The sequence below is a fragment of the Centroberyx gerrardi genome, chromosome 4 (genome assembly GCF_048128805.1).
Source record: "Centroberyx gerrardi isolate f3 chromosome 4, fCenGer3.hap1.cur.20231027, whole genome shotgun sequence".
NCBI classification, from domain to species: Eukaryota; Metazoa; Chordata; class Actinopteri; order Beryciformes; family Berycidae; genus Centroberyx; species Centroberyx gerrardi.
In genome coordinates, this window is record NC_136000.1 from 11,364,102 (window position 1) to 11,378,959 (window position 14,858).

At 40.8% G+C, this 14,858-nt stretch overlaps 2 protein-coding genes across 2 annotated transcripts; both read right to left on the minus strand.

The window, feature by feature from the left end:
• Positions 1 to 4,637: 4,637 nt before the first annotated feature.
• On the minus strand, positions 4,638 to 8,862 carry LOC139910291 (galanin receptor 2b). Its single transcript, XM_071897545.2, has 2 exons — positions 8,854 to 8,862; positions 4,638 to 5,558 (listed from the first exon to the last, which is right to left on the minus strand). Exons 1-2 carry the CDS (start codon positions 8,860 to 8,862, stop codon positions 4,638 to 4,640), a joined length of 930 nt encoding a protein of 309 aa, XP_071753646.1.
• Positions 8,863 to 8,917: 55 nt separating this feature from the next.
• On the minus strand, positions 8,918 to 10,461 carry pthlhb (parathyroid hormone-like hormone b). Its single transcript, XM_071897543.2, has 3 exons — positions 10,404 to 10,461; positions 10,037 to 10,155; positions 8,918 to 9,332 (listed from the first exon to the last, which is right to left on the minus strand). The coding sequence occupies exons 2-3, from the start codon at positions 10,138 to 10,140 to the stop codon at positions 8,918 to 8,920; spliced, it is 519 nt and encodes a 172-aa protein (XP_071753644.1). The 5' UTR covers positions 10,141 to 10,155; positions 10,404 to 10,461.
• Between the last annotated feature and the right edge of the window lie 4,397 nt (positions 10,462 to 14,858).

Consider the following 14,858-nt stretch of genomic DNA (forward strand, 5'->3'; position numbering starts at 1 on the left):
CCAAAAATAGTCCCCGGCGTAATGAAGAATTTGTTCCCATTTGAATTTGATTTGGTAATAAATAGCCTGACTTTTCATGGTAACAGCGATTTTTAAAATTGAAACTATGTCTTTGTGAGCTGTATTTAAAGGTTTTTAGCTTACAATTGGAGCCAATGACTTTCGGTTTGAAGGCTAAAAAGGGAACGTGGGAAGTCAGAAAGTAATGGAAGTAGAGCAAACGCATTGTTGATTTTGTTATTTTCATAGGATTTGTTGATGATAAGAAATGTATTTAAAAACACCAGCCGTATCCTTTAAGTAGAGATCGTATTTAGTGAAAGGATAATGAAGACCCATAGTCGGACACTCTCTTAAGGTAAAGTTATCCCCATGTATTATTTTATTTCCATAGTTATTAAAGATGCAATGAAATGGAAATCACAGCTCACTTCATGGCATGTGGATCTGTCAAAAAAGGAAATAGGGGCACCAGCATTCAAAGGTGATGGGTATGTGTCACATACTTATTGCAACACATAGAGGTTTGTAAGAGTTAATTGATGGAAGTAATTCAATGTCACTTTTTCTAAGCATGAGCTCCTTTCCCTTTAGACACATACAAACCATTTCTGTCTATTTGATCTCTTTGATTGCAGTGAAGGAGATTCTACTTTTTGAGATCACATGTTGGTGGAAGCCGCTACCCGACTTGAAGGAAAATTTTGAAAGTGCCAACCTCTTGAAAGCTGTGAAGATGTAGAGCCGGGGTGCATTTCACAGAGATGTTTGCAGCAGTGAACAGGCACTCTAATATTCTTTGACACAGCCTCTTATTGCTTTTGTCTAATCTTGTTTTCTTTCAAAGGTGAATTTGATTACGAGCTCTCTTTCTCTCTCTTTCTGCAGACCCACCGCTACACTGCAGAGTAGATTCAGTAGTTTTACTTCAAGGTCAGGAGCGCCCGAGCACGTGTGCGCGATTGCTTCAACTTATCTAACATGCTGATTGGCTGCAGATGACCAGTCTGTACAAGTCAGGCCAGCTGCCCTCGCTCTAGAGAAGGCCAAAAGTCAGGGGGAGGGCTGACATAGGCAGGGCCAGGATGTCTCCTATTACCGCAACGGCCGCCAGAACTCCAAACAGCCTCGTTACTCCCTCTCCTAATCCTATTGCTTTCCCGTTGATTAAGACACCTGCTACACTGCAAAAAATGACAAGCTGTCCCGTGATTTTATCTTGTTTCCAGACCTATCAGGCTTATTTCATGATATTTTCAGTCAAATTATCTCACTGCACCTGGCAGATAATCTTGCTGGTTTCAGTAAATTTCACTTGATACATTCCAATATGACTTCCTTCAAGAAATCAACATAAAACAATGAAGAAAATCTGGAAGCAAGAAACTTTCTCCAAGACAGTTTCACTTCTACCAAGTAAATGTCCTAAAACAAGTTGCATTATCCTGAAAAAAATTCAAATTTGTTGAAATCGGTAAAATTATCTGCCAGTGCAGTAAGATGATTTCACACATAAAAAAAATCCTGAAATAAGGTTGATAAGTCTGGAAACAAGACAAAATAACTGTCAGTTTTTGCAGTGTTCCTGCCCCACTGCTGCCACTCCAACTAGGCCCAGCTGTGTGAGGAAGAGCGGGACCCCAGGCATGCGCTTCTATAAAATCTGGTGCTTGTGCTGCCGTTGAGCGACCTGTTCAGCCCCGGAGCAAAGAACGGCACGCTGAAGCTGGTGGTGGCAGTGACAGCTGTGATCCACCCAGGGGAAACCAAGAGCTCCTGGGGGATGAAGCTGATTTTTAAAAGGAGCAATCCGCCCTGAAACACTTTAACTGAATGGAGCAAGTAGAACATAATCAGCTTTCCCTTATTAAGCAAAATATGTAAATCTTACTGTGTCTGTTCCCATATAAAGTGTTTTGTCATGGAGATTTCCTTCTGTGGCTCCAGTGCTGTTAAACATCATCACCTCTTCACCTCGTCATGTAGCCATATTTAGGTGTGTCATTTCATCGGCAGTAATGAGAATGATGGAGTTATTACTTTATTTTGTTTTACTGCAAGGAAACAACTTGTTTTTATAGCACAATGCAAGTCTCAGAGAGTTCAAGGAGATGATGAGTGTACACTTGTTCCACTTGTTTTGACAGGATTTTGGAGATCCGATTCTAAATTTGAATTTTATGAGATCACATCACATCTACACTTGGACTAAAAACAGCTGTTATATATCTCTTTTCTCTTTATTTATTTAAATCTGTGTCAGCATTAATTTTCTCCCACTCTCCCTCGCCATCTCTTTACATTGCATGTATGTGATCCCAATATAGGCCTAAACCTGACCAGTTCCATATAGTTCCATATCTACTTTTAAAGATCCAATAGCAATCTTAATGTGCAATAGGAGGCTATGTCAAAGAATATTACAGCGCCTGTTCACTGCTGCAAACGGCTGTGTGAAACGAAGCCAGGCTCTACATTTTGACAGCTTTCAAGAGGTTGCCACTCTCAGATGTTCCTTCAAACAGCAGTTTGGTGTCATCAGACCCGGCGAGGGACTCAGCAGCGAGGCTCAGAGCCGCGTGCCGTCCTCCACCAACATGCCTTGCACTGAAACAAGAGTAACCACAGCCAGTGAATGTTGATTATGTGAGGTATGCTCACTGTAGTCAGAAGTCAGAACGTTATCATCCTACCATCCTGTCACGTTTTGGCCTTTTAGCCATGGAGCCTTCACTTTTGATGAGCCAATTAAGTTATATGAAAGTGCAACACTGCAGCTTACCCAAAGGCTTTTGATTCCTAATCATTTTGTGTAATACTAGTGGATTAAATTAATAGGCACCCCATGAAACTGTATTTGTCATGTCAGCTTTTGGGTGTTCTCTTTTCTCTCTCTCTCTCTCTCTGTCACTCTCTCTCTCTCTCTCTCTCTCTGTGAAATGTCTATACATTTTTGCATGATGTCTGTCAATCATTGCGAGCACAGGACAGCATTTACTTTACTTTCTAACAATGTAAACAATGCTGCCTTTGGCATGAAATAAAGGTGAAGGAAATGGAGGGTCATTTGTGCTCTGGAAGACCAAATCTGTCAGGAGAACTATGCCTTTACTAAATCTGCACAACACCTAATAGACCTGCTATCCTTTAGCAGCTTTAAGTTGCATCACCTCAAGAGATTTAAACATCTACTGTCATGGTGAATCAGAATCAGAAATGCTTTAGCTGCAGTAAATGTCCAGGAATTAGTCTTGGTGGCACTGGGGCAGAGACACACTGACCACTACTGAAACACATGGGACAAGGGCAACAGGAACTCACATACAATGTAAAGGAAAATACAGTGGGACAGGGCAAGACATACATTGGACAGCACAAATCACTATGTATATATAATAAATTATCTTGAAGTCATATATATATTTAGCTTTATTGTTCTTTATTTTGGTTTTAGTTTTAGTTTGGCTCTGATTTACAGCACCTCAAAAAGATGATAATTTGGCCAACATTGTAGTACTAGGCTATATACTGATCCAGCAGAGCTTTCTTCTAATGGTCAGTGACAAAATATCACAAACCCATACAGTGGGAAAGGCATTCCTGGCATAGTATTGAAAGAAAAAATAAAACATTTAGTGCAGTATGATGCTCTAATAGTGAGCAACGGAAGAAATGGGTGATCCTGTGACAAACTGGTAGATACATACAAATTTTACACAAAATACAAATCAGCTATGCTTCATAACATTTCATGCATGTAAAACAATACAATATCTAATGATTGTGAACAATAAGAGCAACTCTCATTTTTCTTTGTCCTATATTCTAAACAAAGATGTTCTGGTGCAGCAGGAATGAAACATAAAAAGGGAAAGAGACAGAAAATATCTGGAACAATTCAAAGAAACAAAGAATTAAGATATTTGTACAAAAATACTTCGATGGGAACATCACCATGTTTTTACATTAATGTGCTGCCTGAATCAAACTCATTGTTAATTACTGTAAAAAGGATAGAGACATAACTGCAGCGTTATTATTGTATCATCATATTATATTCAGAACAGTATTAGGATACTAGCAATGGGATTATGTATTATAAAGACAAGAAGAAAGTCTCTGTCAGAATGTATTTGAATTACAGATACTTGTAAAAAATTAGAGGATTACTTTTAAAATGAAAGCGAGGAACTCAGAAGGCCATTTAAATAGTGGTAGTTTATAAAATAGTTTATACACATTTTATAAAGTAGTTTATAAAATGTGGCACCAAAGAAAATTTGTGCTTGTATCCAAACCTAAAATAATAAATACATTTTCTGAACTTTGTAATTTTTCACTTTGCTTTATCCGTACCTTTATAACTGAAATATGGAGAAGTAATCTGAAAGTAACTGAAAGCAATCACCATGGAACACATGGAATACATTTTCAAAGTAACCAACCCAACACTGATTATTATTTAAGGTTTTGCCTACATTTTGATGTAAAAAAAAAAACATAGTATACAAGCAACAAAATATAGAATTCACAGAGTATTGTGCACAAAAGCAGTTGATTCGCATAAATATTTAATTTAAAAACTCCCTGAATGTTGCCAGGTGTTTGCCTGATGCCTGAGTGAAGCCAGCTGATGTCTAAAAGCTGTCTGTGGTGACGCTGATGACCTGTGGGTGCACCCTGTTCCTGTTACAGCTGAAGAGCCAGGCTGCCCTCCTGTGGCGGTAGCGCTTGGACAGCAGCACGTACAGCACTGGGTTGACACAGGGGTGAAGGTACTGCAGCACAGTGCAGGTGAAGTAGAACATCTCCCAGGCCTGGCCGTGGCGGTACAGCCCCAGGTACACGCACAGCTCCAGCACATAGCCGGGCAGCCAGCACGCCGAGAAGGTACCGGCGGCCAAGAACACCATGACGGAGGCGCGGCGGGTGTTCCTGGCGCTGGCCACCGACATTACAGGGCTCTTGTGGAGAAAAAGAGCCAGCCGGACATAGTTGAAGGCGATGACCAGCATTGGAACAAAATAGTAGAGTACAAACTGGCTCAGGACCACCTGGTAGTGGTGCTCATGAATGGTTGGGAGGCAGAAGGTGAAGTTCGCCAGGCTCGGGCCCACGCTCTCCTTGGTGGCAAACATGCGCAGAGGCAGGCTGATGAAGAAGCTGAGGGCCCAGACCAGGATGAACATGAGGATGACCAGGTCCATGGTGGGCGGCTGGTACGGGTTGGTGATGATCATGGCGCGGGTCATGGACACGGCGCACAACGAGTAGGTGCTGGCCGCCAGGCTGAAGGCCAGGAGGAACTGGTAGACCTTGCAGGAGGTGTCGCCCAGAGGCCAGGAGTGGCTGACGGCGGACTGCAGGGTGAAGGGGATGAGCAGCAGGGTGAGGAAGTCCGCCAGAGTCATGCTGAGCAGGAGGATGTCGAGGCGGTTCTTACGCAACGTGTTGTACTTGGCAAACAGAGAGAAGACCAGCAGGTTGGCACAGAACCCAATGCCAAGGATCACTCCGCAGGTGCAGGCAAAGATCAGCCCATAGGTATTGGGAACAGCCTGTGTTACACCAAACTCATATTATCACCGGGTTGACATTACTTTTAAGATAGGACAATTCTAAAAAATGTGTTTTCTGTCTGACTGATAAAACAACCAGGTTAGATATCGTATCTTTTCAGGAGCTGAGAAACACAGCCTTGTTTTTAGCTTGGCCACAATGCATTTTTGAGTTTTTCCAATAGCATTTGAAGGGGTTTCGTAAACCCATAAATGGTAGAAAACATGAAAATCACCAAAATTGGAGTTACAAGGTTTTCACATGACAACAGCAATATGGTAGACTGCTAAGAAACAATATGTAATTTAATTAGTGTTTTGAGACATAACTGACAACTAGACTTTACTGCCTTTCCATTTATACTGCCAATAAAAAGGTACAGGTACTTGTTTTGTCACAGTACACAGCATATACCGGTATATCCTTTTTTAAAGCTCTCAACTCTAACAACCCTCCCTAATACTCACCATTGTCTTTCTTCAGTGCAGTGTCTCCTGGCTCATATCTGAGAGTGTCCTATCCTGATACGGTAAATTGGAGTATTCTGTTTTAACGGTGTGACCTGTATCCATCCTGTTAAACTTGGCAAGAGAAGGGAGAGGTCTCAGCCTCTCAGGATTCATTACAACTGTGACTGCTGAATGTGGAGGGAAGAAAGGCAAACATCACTTGGGTCAAATTGATTCTGGTTGACTTGCTTTAAAGAGAAAGGGCCTCTGTCCAGTTGCTGAGAAGTAAATCAGTGATCTAGACTTTTGTTTTATTTTATTTTTGTTTTATTATAAGATCTGTATCTGTATTAAAAGTAATAGTTACAATGTGCATTTTTGTTGGTTTTCTTGTGATGTGTATGCTGAATTTGTGTGATTTTGTGTTTTGTATTAGTCCTGTATATAGTGTGGTTTGTGTCTTAAGCGGAGAAACACACTCACATAGTTACACACCTTCACACTATATATCTGCCTGTGTGTATGAATCTTTCTGGGACTAAATTGTATATAGAAATGCCTTCTGGACTGAAGCTGCCTTGCTGTTTATAAGAAGTTTTACTGACCTTTCCTGACCTATTACATTCATCGTAAATATCTCCCCTCTCTCTTTGGAGATGGTTTGTGGGATGTGTTCGTACTGTACAGAGAGTATATTTCAAAATCAGCACCCTTAACCACCATAAGATGGATACTCTCCAAAGGAAAAAATGACCTCTCCATTGATTGCGTTCTCCGTCTCTCCCCTGGAGTTATTAATGCCTCTCCTGTTGTTAGATTGATTTCTTTGGTGTGAGCTGCAGGCTCCTGATGGCGGCTTTATCAGGCTATTCCACAGCATTTATGACTCTGTGTCAGCTAATGGCCCTCGGTGTACATTGCTGCTCTTAGCACAGGATATAGCTGACACTGATGCATTTGCTCTCCCCTCCATTACCATGTCTGGACCGCTCAGTCGGTGGCTGTTAAAAATGCCACATGTTCTCAAGTGCGACATAAACAGCCTCGTTCTGTTCTGTCCGTGCCAAAAAGTCAACAAAAACATTGATGGTTTTTTTTTTTTCTAATTCACCACCTTTGCACCAATAAAAATATAACAAATTCCCTCTGACCTAGCTCCTGGTCTTCTTTTTTCTTTTCCAAGTACTTCTGTGTGATACTCTATTGATCCTCCAAAACAGAAATCCCCCCCACCCCACCCCCTCCACAGTGAGGTCAAAGGTCAGGATCAGCTACACAACAGTGCCAGTCTCCCTAAGGTCTTTCTACTCACTATGCCACCCTGCTGCCCTGTTTTGTTTTGGGTTTTTTTGTCTCTTACATTTTAAGTGTAACAGGTACAGTGACCCAATTTGGACCCAGTGACCCCCAAATTGGAACAATCTTGATACCAAATTGTGGCTGAAATCAGCATAAAAGTCATATACACAGCAAATTGTCCAGTGTTAATAAGTGTTGGTTTTTCAGAGACAATTATTTGGAGTTGAAAGTGTTGATTAGAGGGTTGTTTGTCTACTTATGGAGCTGATCTGAGCTCTGGGACGGTGTTCAAAACTAAAGTGTTAAAATAAGTTATTTTTTGGACTATTAACACTGATGATTTTGCACTGTACAGTTCATGTAAGTTAATTTTATGAATAGCCATTTTGGTTCTTCATAAAGAGGAAGGTACAGTATAGTAGTTACACTTGTCTACTGCATCTCAACTTCTATGCATATGCTAAAATAGGCTAAAGTCCATGTTCTTATTTAACTTTACATTCATCTGCTTTGTAATCACTCTATTGCATTTTAGCATCATTTTATGTACAGTGTTGTAAGAAATACAGAGAAGCCACATCTATACTGTTACCAAAATACCTTTTTTGGATAGAGCAGGGGTCAGAGGTCAGTCCCCACTGGGGCCACCCTTGCTAAAAATGTACATGTATGCACTCATGGTACTGTAAGGCACTTTGGATAAGTGTCCATCAAATGGCATATGCTAACCAGATACGCTAGTAAACAAAGACACTACAAATCAAATTATTTCTAATGGCTACATTTTTAATGTTTGATTATTTGGAAACATGTACAGTATGCCCTCAGTGCAAGTGAAGAACTTTAAATGAGTCTGACAGCCCCTGACTTGGGCTTTTTCTATAAAAAATAAACTATAATGTAAAATGATGAGAGTGGGTTTGATGAAGCATCCAATAAGTTACAAGTCCATGAGGGATCTAAGGTGGGAAAAGAAAAGTATGATCATCAAAAAGAAACATCAAATCAAAAATCAACCACAAGAGAACATGTACAGGATATAACTAAAGTGCATTATGGAATTTAGTCAGCAGCACCATGATACATTCACAAAATAAATACACACTTTAAACATGAAATAAATTATGGCAGACCAGTTCTAATGTATGTATTCAGTGAACAGTTCGTCATGATTGTACGTCCACAATTAGTCAGTACATGAAGAGCCAACCAAATAGCAGACCACTCAGCATCCCAATTTGTGTGAAGTTACACTATGTACAGACAATAAATATTTTCCTCCTAAGCTCTACTCTGCACACAACTGGTTAGAGATTAAACCATATGGCATTGTTTTGAAGTAACTCAGGGTTATAGAGGCGTATAGATTAGCCCAAATAAATATGGATCTAAGAGGATGTTATGATGATAGTTCGTAAAACTCCAGGAAGTATGAAATTGTATTAAAACACAAAAATACAAACGTAGCGGATTATAATCATACAAGCAAAGCCCCAAGGCCGTAATATGAAGTGACTGAGCGAGCCGTGGGTTGAGTCTCTCACACCTCAGTCATGCTGAACCTGTGTCAGTGTCTTAGTGCAGCACCCAAAGGCCTTTTTTGCAGTCTGTCACCCGGGGTACTGTGTCCTTTGTGGCTCCTTTGCTGTGACCGACCTCGCCCTCCTCCGCTTCTTGTCGCTCTCCCTCCGCCGGCCTAACCTCACCTTTTTTTTCCTCTTGGTGGCCACCTTCAGCGGCTGGTCCTTGTAGGCCAGAGCCTTGTTGGTCTCCTGGGGCAGGTTAGCGCCCTCCCTGTCCAGCCTGAACCTGAGGGGGAGGTTCTTGGTGCCCCCGGGGGGCTTCTGGCGCAGGGCGCTCCCGCTGAAGGTGTGGCCGGCGGTTCTGCTCTGGAGGGGCGGGGCTCGCTCGCCGTCGGCCGTGTGCACCTCCTCCAGCAGCTCCTGCAGCCACATGCGCCGCTTGAACTCCTGCAGGGAGCGGCCCTTGTCGTGCATCAGCTGGGCGTGGCTCACTGACCGCCTCCTGCGAGCATGGAGGAGAGGAGTCACAGGTCATACTCAGATCTACATGTTGTAAAGATAGAAAATAGGTTGTAGAAAAGCTTCATATGTTGACTAGATAGTAGCATCCTACAACAGCATCATGCATGGAGAGAGCAACTAGGGTAGTAAGTTCACTTTTCTTTAAGACTGCCAATAAGAGAGAGTTTTTTGTGTGAATCAAACGCCAATACCAAATTTCTGAATCAATACCAACAAAAACTTTCACACATCTTTTTTTATATGACTTTGCTGTAATGTTTTATGTGACACCACAGTGTAGGGATTGTGTCTTGAACTGTTTTATAAGTGCTGGCTGCTGAAATTGAAGGTCATGATCCTGAAAGCCTCGGTACAGTAGGTGGCAGCATAAACGAGATTTCTGAGAGCCGCCAGCAGTCTGAACTCAAGAACCCATAAAGCCAATGTTAGACTTAGTGTCTCCTATCCCTTTCTTTTATCTGTACTCACAGACTGTGGGTGTGTGTTCTAATTGTAAACAGCAAGAATCTTTCAACAATTTTGCTCCCGTGTTTAGGTGTTTTCTAGTCTCTCATTTACAAAGTTCAATATTTCACAACTTTTGGATTCATTCATTCTTTTTCTGTTCTTTTACAGTGTTGAGTTTGACAGAGAATAACAGAGGTGCAGTTAATGCAACAAAAATAACAAAAAAGTATAACTCACGTTCTGCTACTAAGTGCATCAATTGGCCTCCCATAGAGAGTCACTGGGGAGCAAAGCAAGAACACAGCAAGGCTCCACTGATGGAGCATGGCTATCGAGCACATCCTGCAACCTACGATCTGCAGAATACAAGACATGTTACTCTAACATTCACTTCAACAGCAAGAATCATCTACTGCATGCATGAATCCAGACTTTGTTTTAGACACAAATGCTTAACAGCTACTCTGCTATTTAACAGTTTATGGTGCCAGCAGTGTAGACAGCCCAAAACATTACACTATAACTAACAACATGAATGCTCCCACCTGGCATTACTTGTGTCAATAAAACAGTTTATTAAAATGAAGAAGTGATAGAGACTTACATGTGGTGAATCTTTAGAATGAGAATCCACAAAATGGTCAGTCCACAAGTTCTTAAAAGGATATCCTAAAAAATAATAATATTAATAAAAACAAAAAATTATACTGCCAAATACAATTTGGCCAAATCAAAAATTCTGTCCAACTCCATTGGTGCGAGGGCAGTGTGGGGAAACCCCCTGTGACTCTGCTCCATTCAGTTGCCTCCCAACAGTGTGTGTTGAGCTATTTATTTCTCCCCAACGTCCCAATGAAAACAGAGATAAAGATAGAAAGAGCAGCAGCAGCCCATCAGCTGCACTGCTGCCACACCACCCGGTCCTTCAGTAATCTCATGAAGAGCAACAGTGAAGCATCTTCTCTGGTGGCCGGAGCGAGAGAGTTGAGCGTGTGTCGAGCCCAGCGGTGTGAGCCCAGCCTGCCTGTTTGTCTGAGTGAGGCAGAGAGAGAGAAAGTGGAACTCCTCTTTGGGTGAAGATGCAGGCACTACCTTAGCCCCTACCCATTAAGTCCAGTCCTGACACCCTCTCCACCCCCCAAAACCCCTCACACACACACACACACACACACCTGCAGTGGCAAGAAGGTGGCGCCCATGCAACATTCAAACGAAGAGAATATTGAAGAGGAGCTTCAGGAAGAACACCCAAACCTTAATTTAACCAATTTTAAATGGGTTTTTTTTAGCTTTACTTTCTAAGAGCAGCCTGAAATAGATTAAAAATGCGCTAATGGTTGTTCATAATTTCATCATTTAGGGGTCAGAAGTGACAGGTGTGCACCAATGGAGGTAATCATAGGTTGCCGAGCGGAGGCTATATAAGGGGAGGGGCAGAGGTACTCCAAAGTAAACAGCCAGGCTTCACCACTTTCCCAGGGGAGAATGACCATAACCTCAGAGAAACCCAACCCACAGCCTCTCACTGCAGACCATTCAATTCCACTCCACTCTGCCTCAGCAAACCAGCTCACCGCCGAATGGTTACAGTGGGCGCTGAGGCATCTCCTGTATTCAGCTAATAAGGACACTGGATAGTTATGCATTGACGCAGTGCTATACAATCCCAGGATAAATAAATTAAAATGCTGCGTGCGTTTGGGCGTTGCACCCAAACCCGAAGCATCCAGTCGTTTTATGCATTTATAATTGTGTTGAAAGTGCATTAAAGGCACAGTCAGGAATCTAATATAAGAGGTAGCCCGAAAACTATTTTTATTATCAAATTGATTGACAGAGCTTTTTATGCCCAAAACATACCATATGCAACTGCAATATATGTGTTTTTAATGTATCTGTAAAAGGTTTAACATTTGTAATGTTTGATATTCAGGTAATTGGAGTTGAATAGATCTATATTTTGAGTTATGATTGGTTTAGAAGTTAAAAGCCTCTTCTCTTTCTTTTCCACCCAGAGTCTGCTGTAACCCTAATTATACAGCATGTGGTAAAATTGTGGATTGGGGTTTTAAGATTGTACATGTAGGATTTTTTCTTCAATATATTACTGTGAACTTGGTTGTGATGACAAATTTTACTGTCATCACCAAATACAATCTGTTGCGGTCACAAACAGTAGCATCGATGATCTGCCTCATGCTTTCATTTGGTCTATTTTGGGACTTAATGGGTTCATTTCCACCCAAAAATTCCCCTAGAAAATCCCCTCCAGTAAGTTATTAGTCGCATTTTAGCAGACCCAGTCCTGAAATAAGTGAACTACTGAGTAACAGCATAGAATCACTAAGTAATTTCGTTTAGCTGACAGGTGGTTTGTAAATTACCAAATAATGGTTGGTAATGAATTGGTAACTGGTAGCCGTTTAATTGTTTTCTTGCTTTAAATGATGTTACAAATGAAGATGTGGCAAAATTTATTGAAAATCAAGATATTAAAAAACCTCTTCTTTATGAATAAAAAGCAAAACTAAGAAAAATTGTGGGCCTTTGCAGAATTATTTGGAGTCTGGTCATGTATGATTTAAATAAGTCCTCATAGAATTCAAGACCCCGAAACACTGCATGGTCCTCACACACTATGAAACTTTGGCAAATTTTGTCAGCAACATTCCTGTTTGGTACGGTGTGAGCATGTGGTTTTAGGGTCTATTCAAAGTGATCTCTGTTTTTATCTGTGTAAAGCATCGTATCTGCATAAGTATTTTATGTTCCCAACAATATGAAAGAGGATATTTCAGCTCGGGGTTCATAACGGCCCTTCAATTGTTGTTAAAGTCAGTCAGCAGGTTTTTTTATGGCCATCTTGTCCACAACCCTGTTAAATGGCCCTGCAACATATTTCTGGGTCATGACCCGTCAGTTAAAAAAGCATGAACTGATAAACTGTATTTGACCAGAAATGCTGCTTCTGTCTGCAATCTCAGGGCCCAGGTTTCTTTCTTTTGTTTGTTTTGAGGTTTGTTTTATTTTCCATAAAGTCATTTGGGCTTTTCTATTTTTTTGAAATTTGTAATTTTACTTTTCTTTTCTTGATTTTTTTAACTATTAAATCACAATTTCTAATGACTTTGCTTCTTTATATCACTGTGAAAATAACTAAAATTAAAACTGAACTAAACATTGATTCAAGCAGCTCAATAAGTGACCAATATTTCCTGTTATTTACAATGTTATATTAAAAAAAAATGTTTCAGCAACAGCAAATGTCTTTTCACTGTAAGGTACAAGTAGAATCATATGAATAAATTGTATCGATCTCTGCATATTGACCAATATTAATTGTTAAGGTTGTTTGCATGATGATTAGATGAATAGAATCCATTCAAAATCCTGACTAATTTACAGTATGTGATTACCTACATACAGCATTTTACTGGACGGAATAACTTGCATTTCTCCTCATGAATAAAACTCATAAATTATTTTCTACGAGTACTTATGTAGTGTTGATTAGTAGAATCACTTGAGGCTAAACTGTATACCCAGTGGGTGGCAAATTACTTAATAGAGGGCTCAGTATTTTACAAGCAGTCATGATTCAATTCAGCAAGGGGTCCAGAAGGGGTTTGGAGTTGGGACCAATATATGGCAGACCCCCCTGCTGTCTCCAAAATTCAGCTTTCTTCTGTTTCCAACTGGTCTGCCCCAAACTTCTAACACTTTAACATTCGGTAGGGAAAAAATACCTCATTTGATTCCATTCTGCAAAGACTTTTACCTGCAAAAAAATATGAAAAAAATCCCATTTCCTGGCAGACAGCAGCATACAGAACGGGAGCCAGGAAAGCTGCTTTTGATTCATGCTAAATTGCACTCTCAACACAGAACAGTATTCCTGTCCGTTTTTCATCCTTTTCACACTGCACCTACTTCACATTCACACATACAGAGCACATGCACCCACCCACCCCCGTTTCAAAGAATTTGCACTCCTCTGTTCCAAGCCAGCTCATACACACACGCCGAATCCAGAGAAACACCCTCATTTCATGTATAAATTCAGAGTTCAGCATCTATTTTTGGATGTGTTGTACCCATTCCCTGTATTGGCCCACCCTATTATGTCATAAATCCTGGCTTCGCTTACAGCAACAGTTCCTCCTTTTGTTGTGGAGTTACGTTCAGACACATTATGTTCTTTGCATGCACATTGCGATCCTGTCCGTGCCAGAAATACAGCGTTTATTCCCCACCCAATGTGAGTGGGTCATTGTCACAGTCTGAGATTGTCAGCATTGACTATTACTGTTTCACAGTCCCACTGACCTTTAACTCTGACGATTATCATGGCTTTAAGTGAAATTTGAACATTGCAGTGAAGTGGAAAGGTAGCAAATGAACACTGAAAACATCCATAACATGTAAAAACCTGATTTAAAAGAAATTCTCCATGGGTCACACTTTGAGCGCAGTTTCTGTTAAACATGACATTGGACAAACCAATAAAGATCTCAGATGTCATCCATAACCGAGTCTATAGCTTTTGCTGCAAAGAACAAAGTGGAGGGTTTACAATGTATTCGATAATGGTCCCTTTATGGTGCAGCCAGGGCTTTGATAGCTTGGCCACTTCTTCACATGAGAACTTTAAGGTTTGTTAGCCTGGAAAACCTCACTTGAAAAATGACTTTTGCAGAGTTACTTTTTCTCTTAATGGTTTCTTAACTGTGAGTTATAGGCAGCTTCGGTTAGTTCATTCGAGGTATGCTTCATAAAGTCGCATTGTGGCCAGTTGGAAGACTTTTCTGCTAATCATTCACACCTACCAATCATAACTGTCATCTTGGGAATGCTCTTTATTCCACTTTACCTTCCCCCATTTCAGCTATTTCAACAGCTCCGCTACTGAGGCAGCGTTTTATTCATATAAGCTAAGGAGATGTTGAAATTGATGCACGCTGTTTTCTTTTCAGTTGGTGGTTCGTTGGTGCTTAAAATCTGTCACCTGTTTCAAGATCACATTTTGCTACATTAATCCTGGACACTTGACAATGAAATG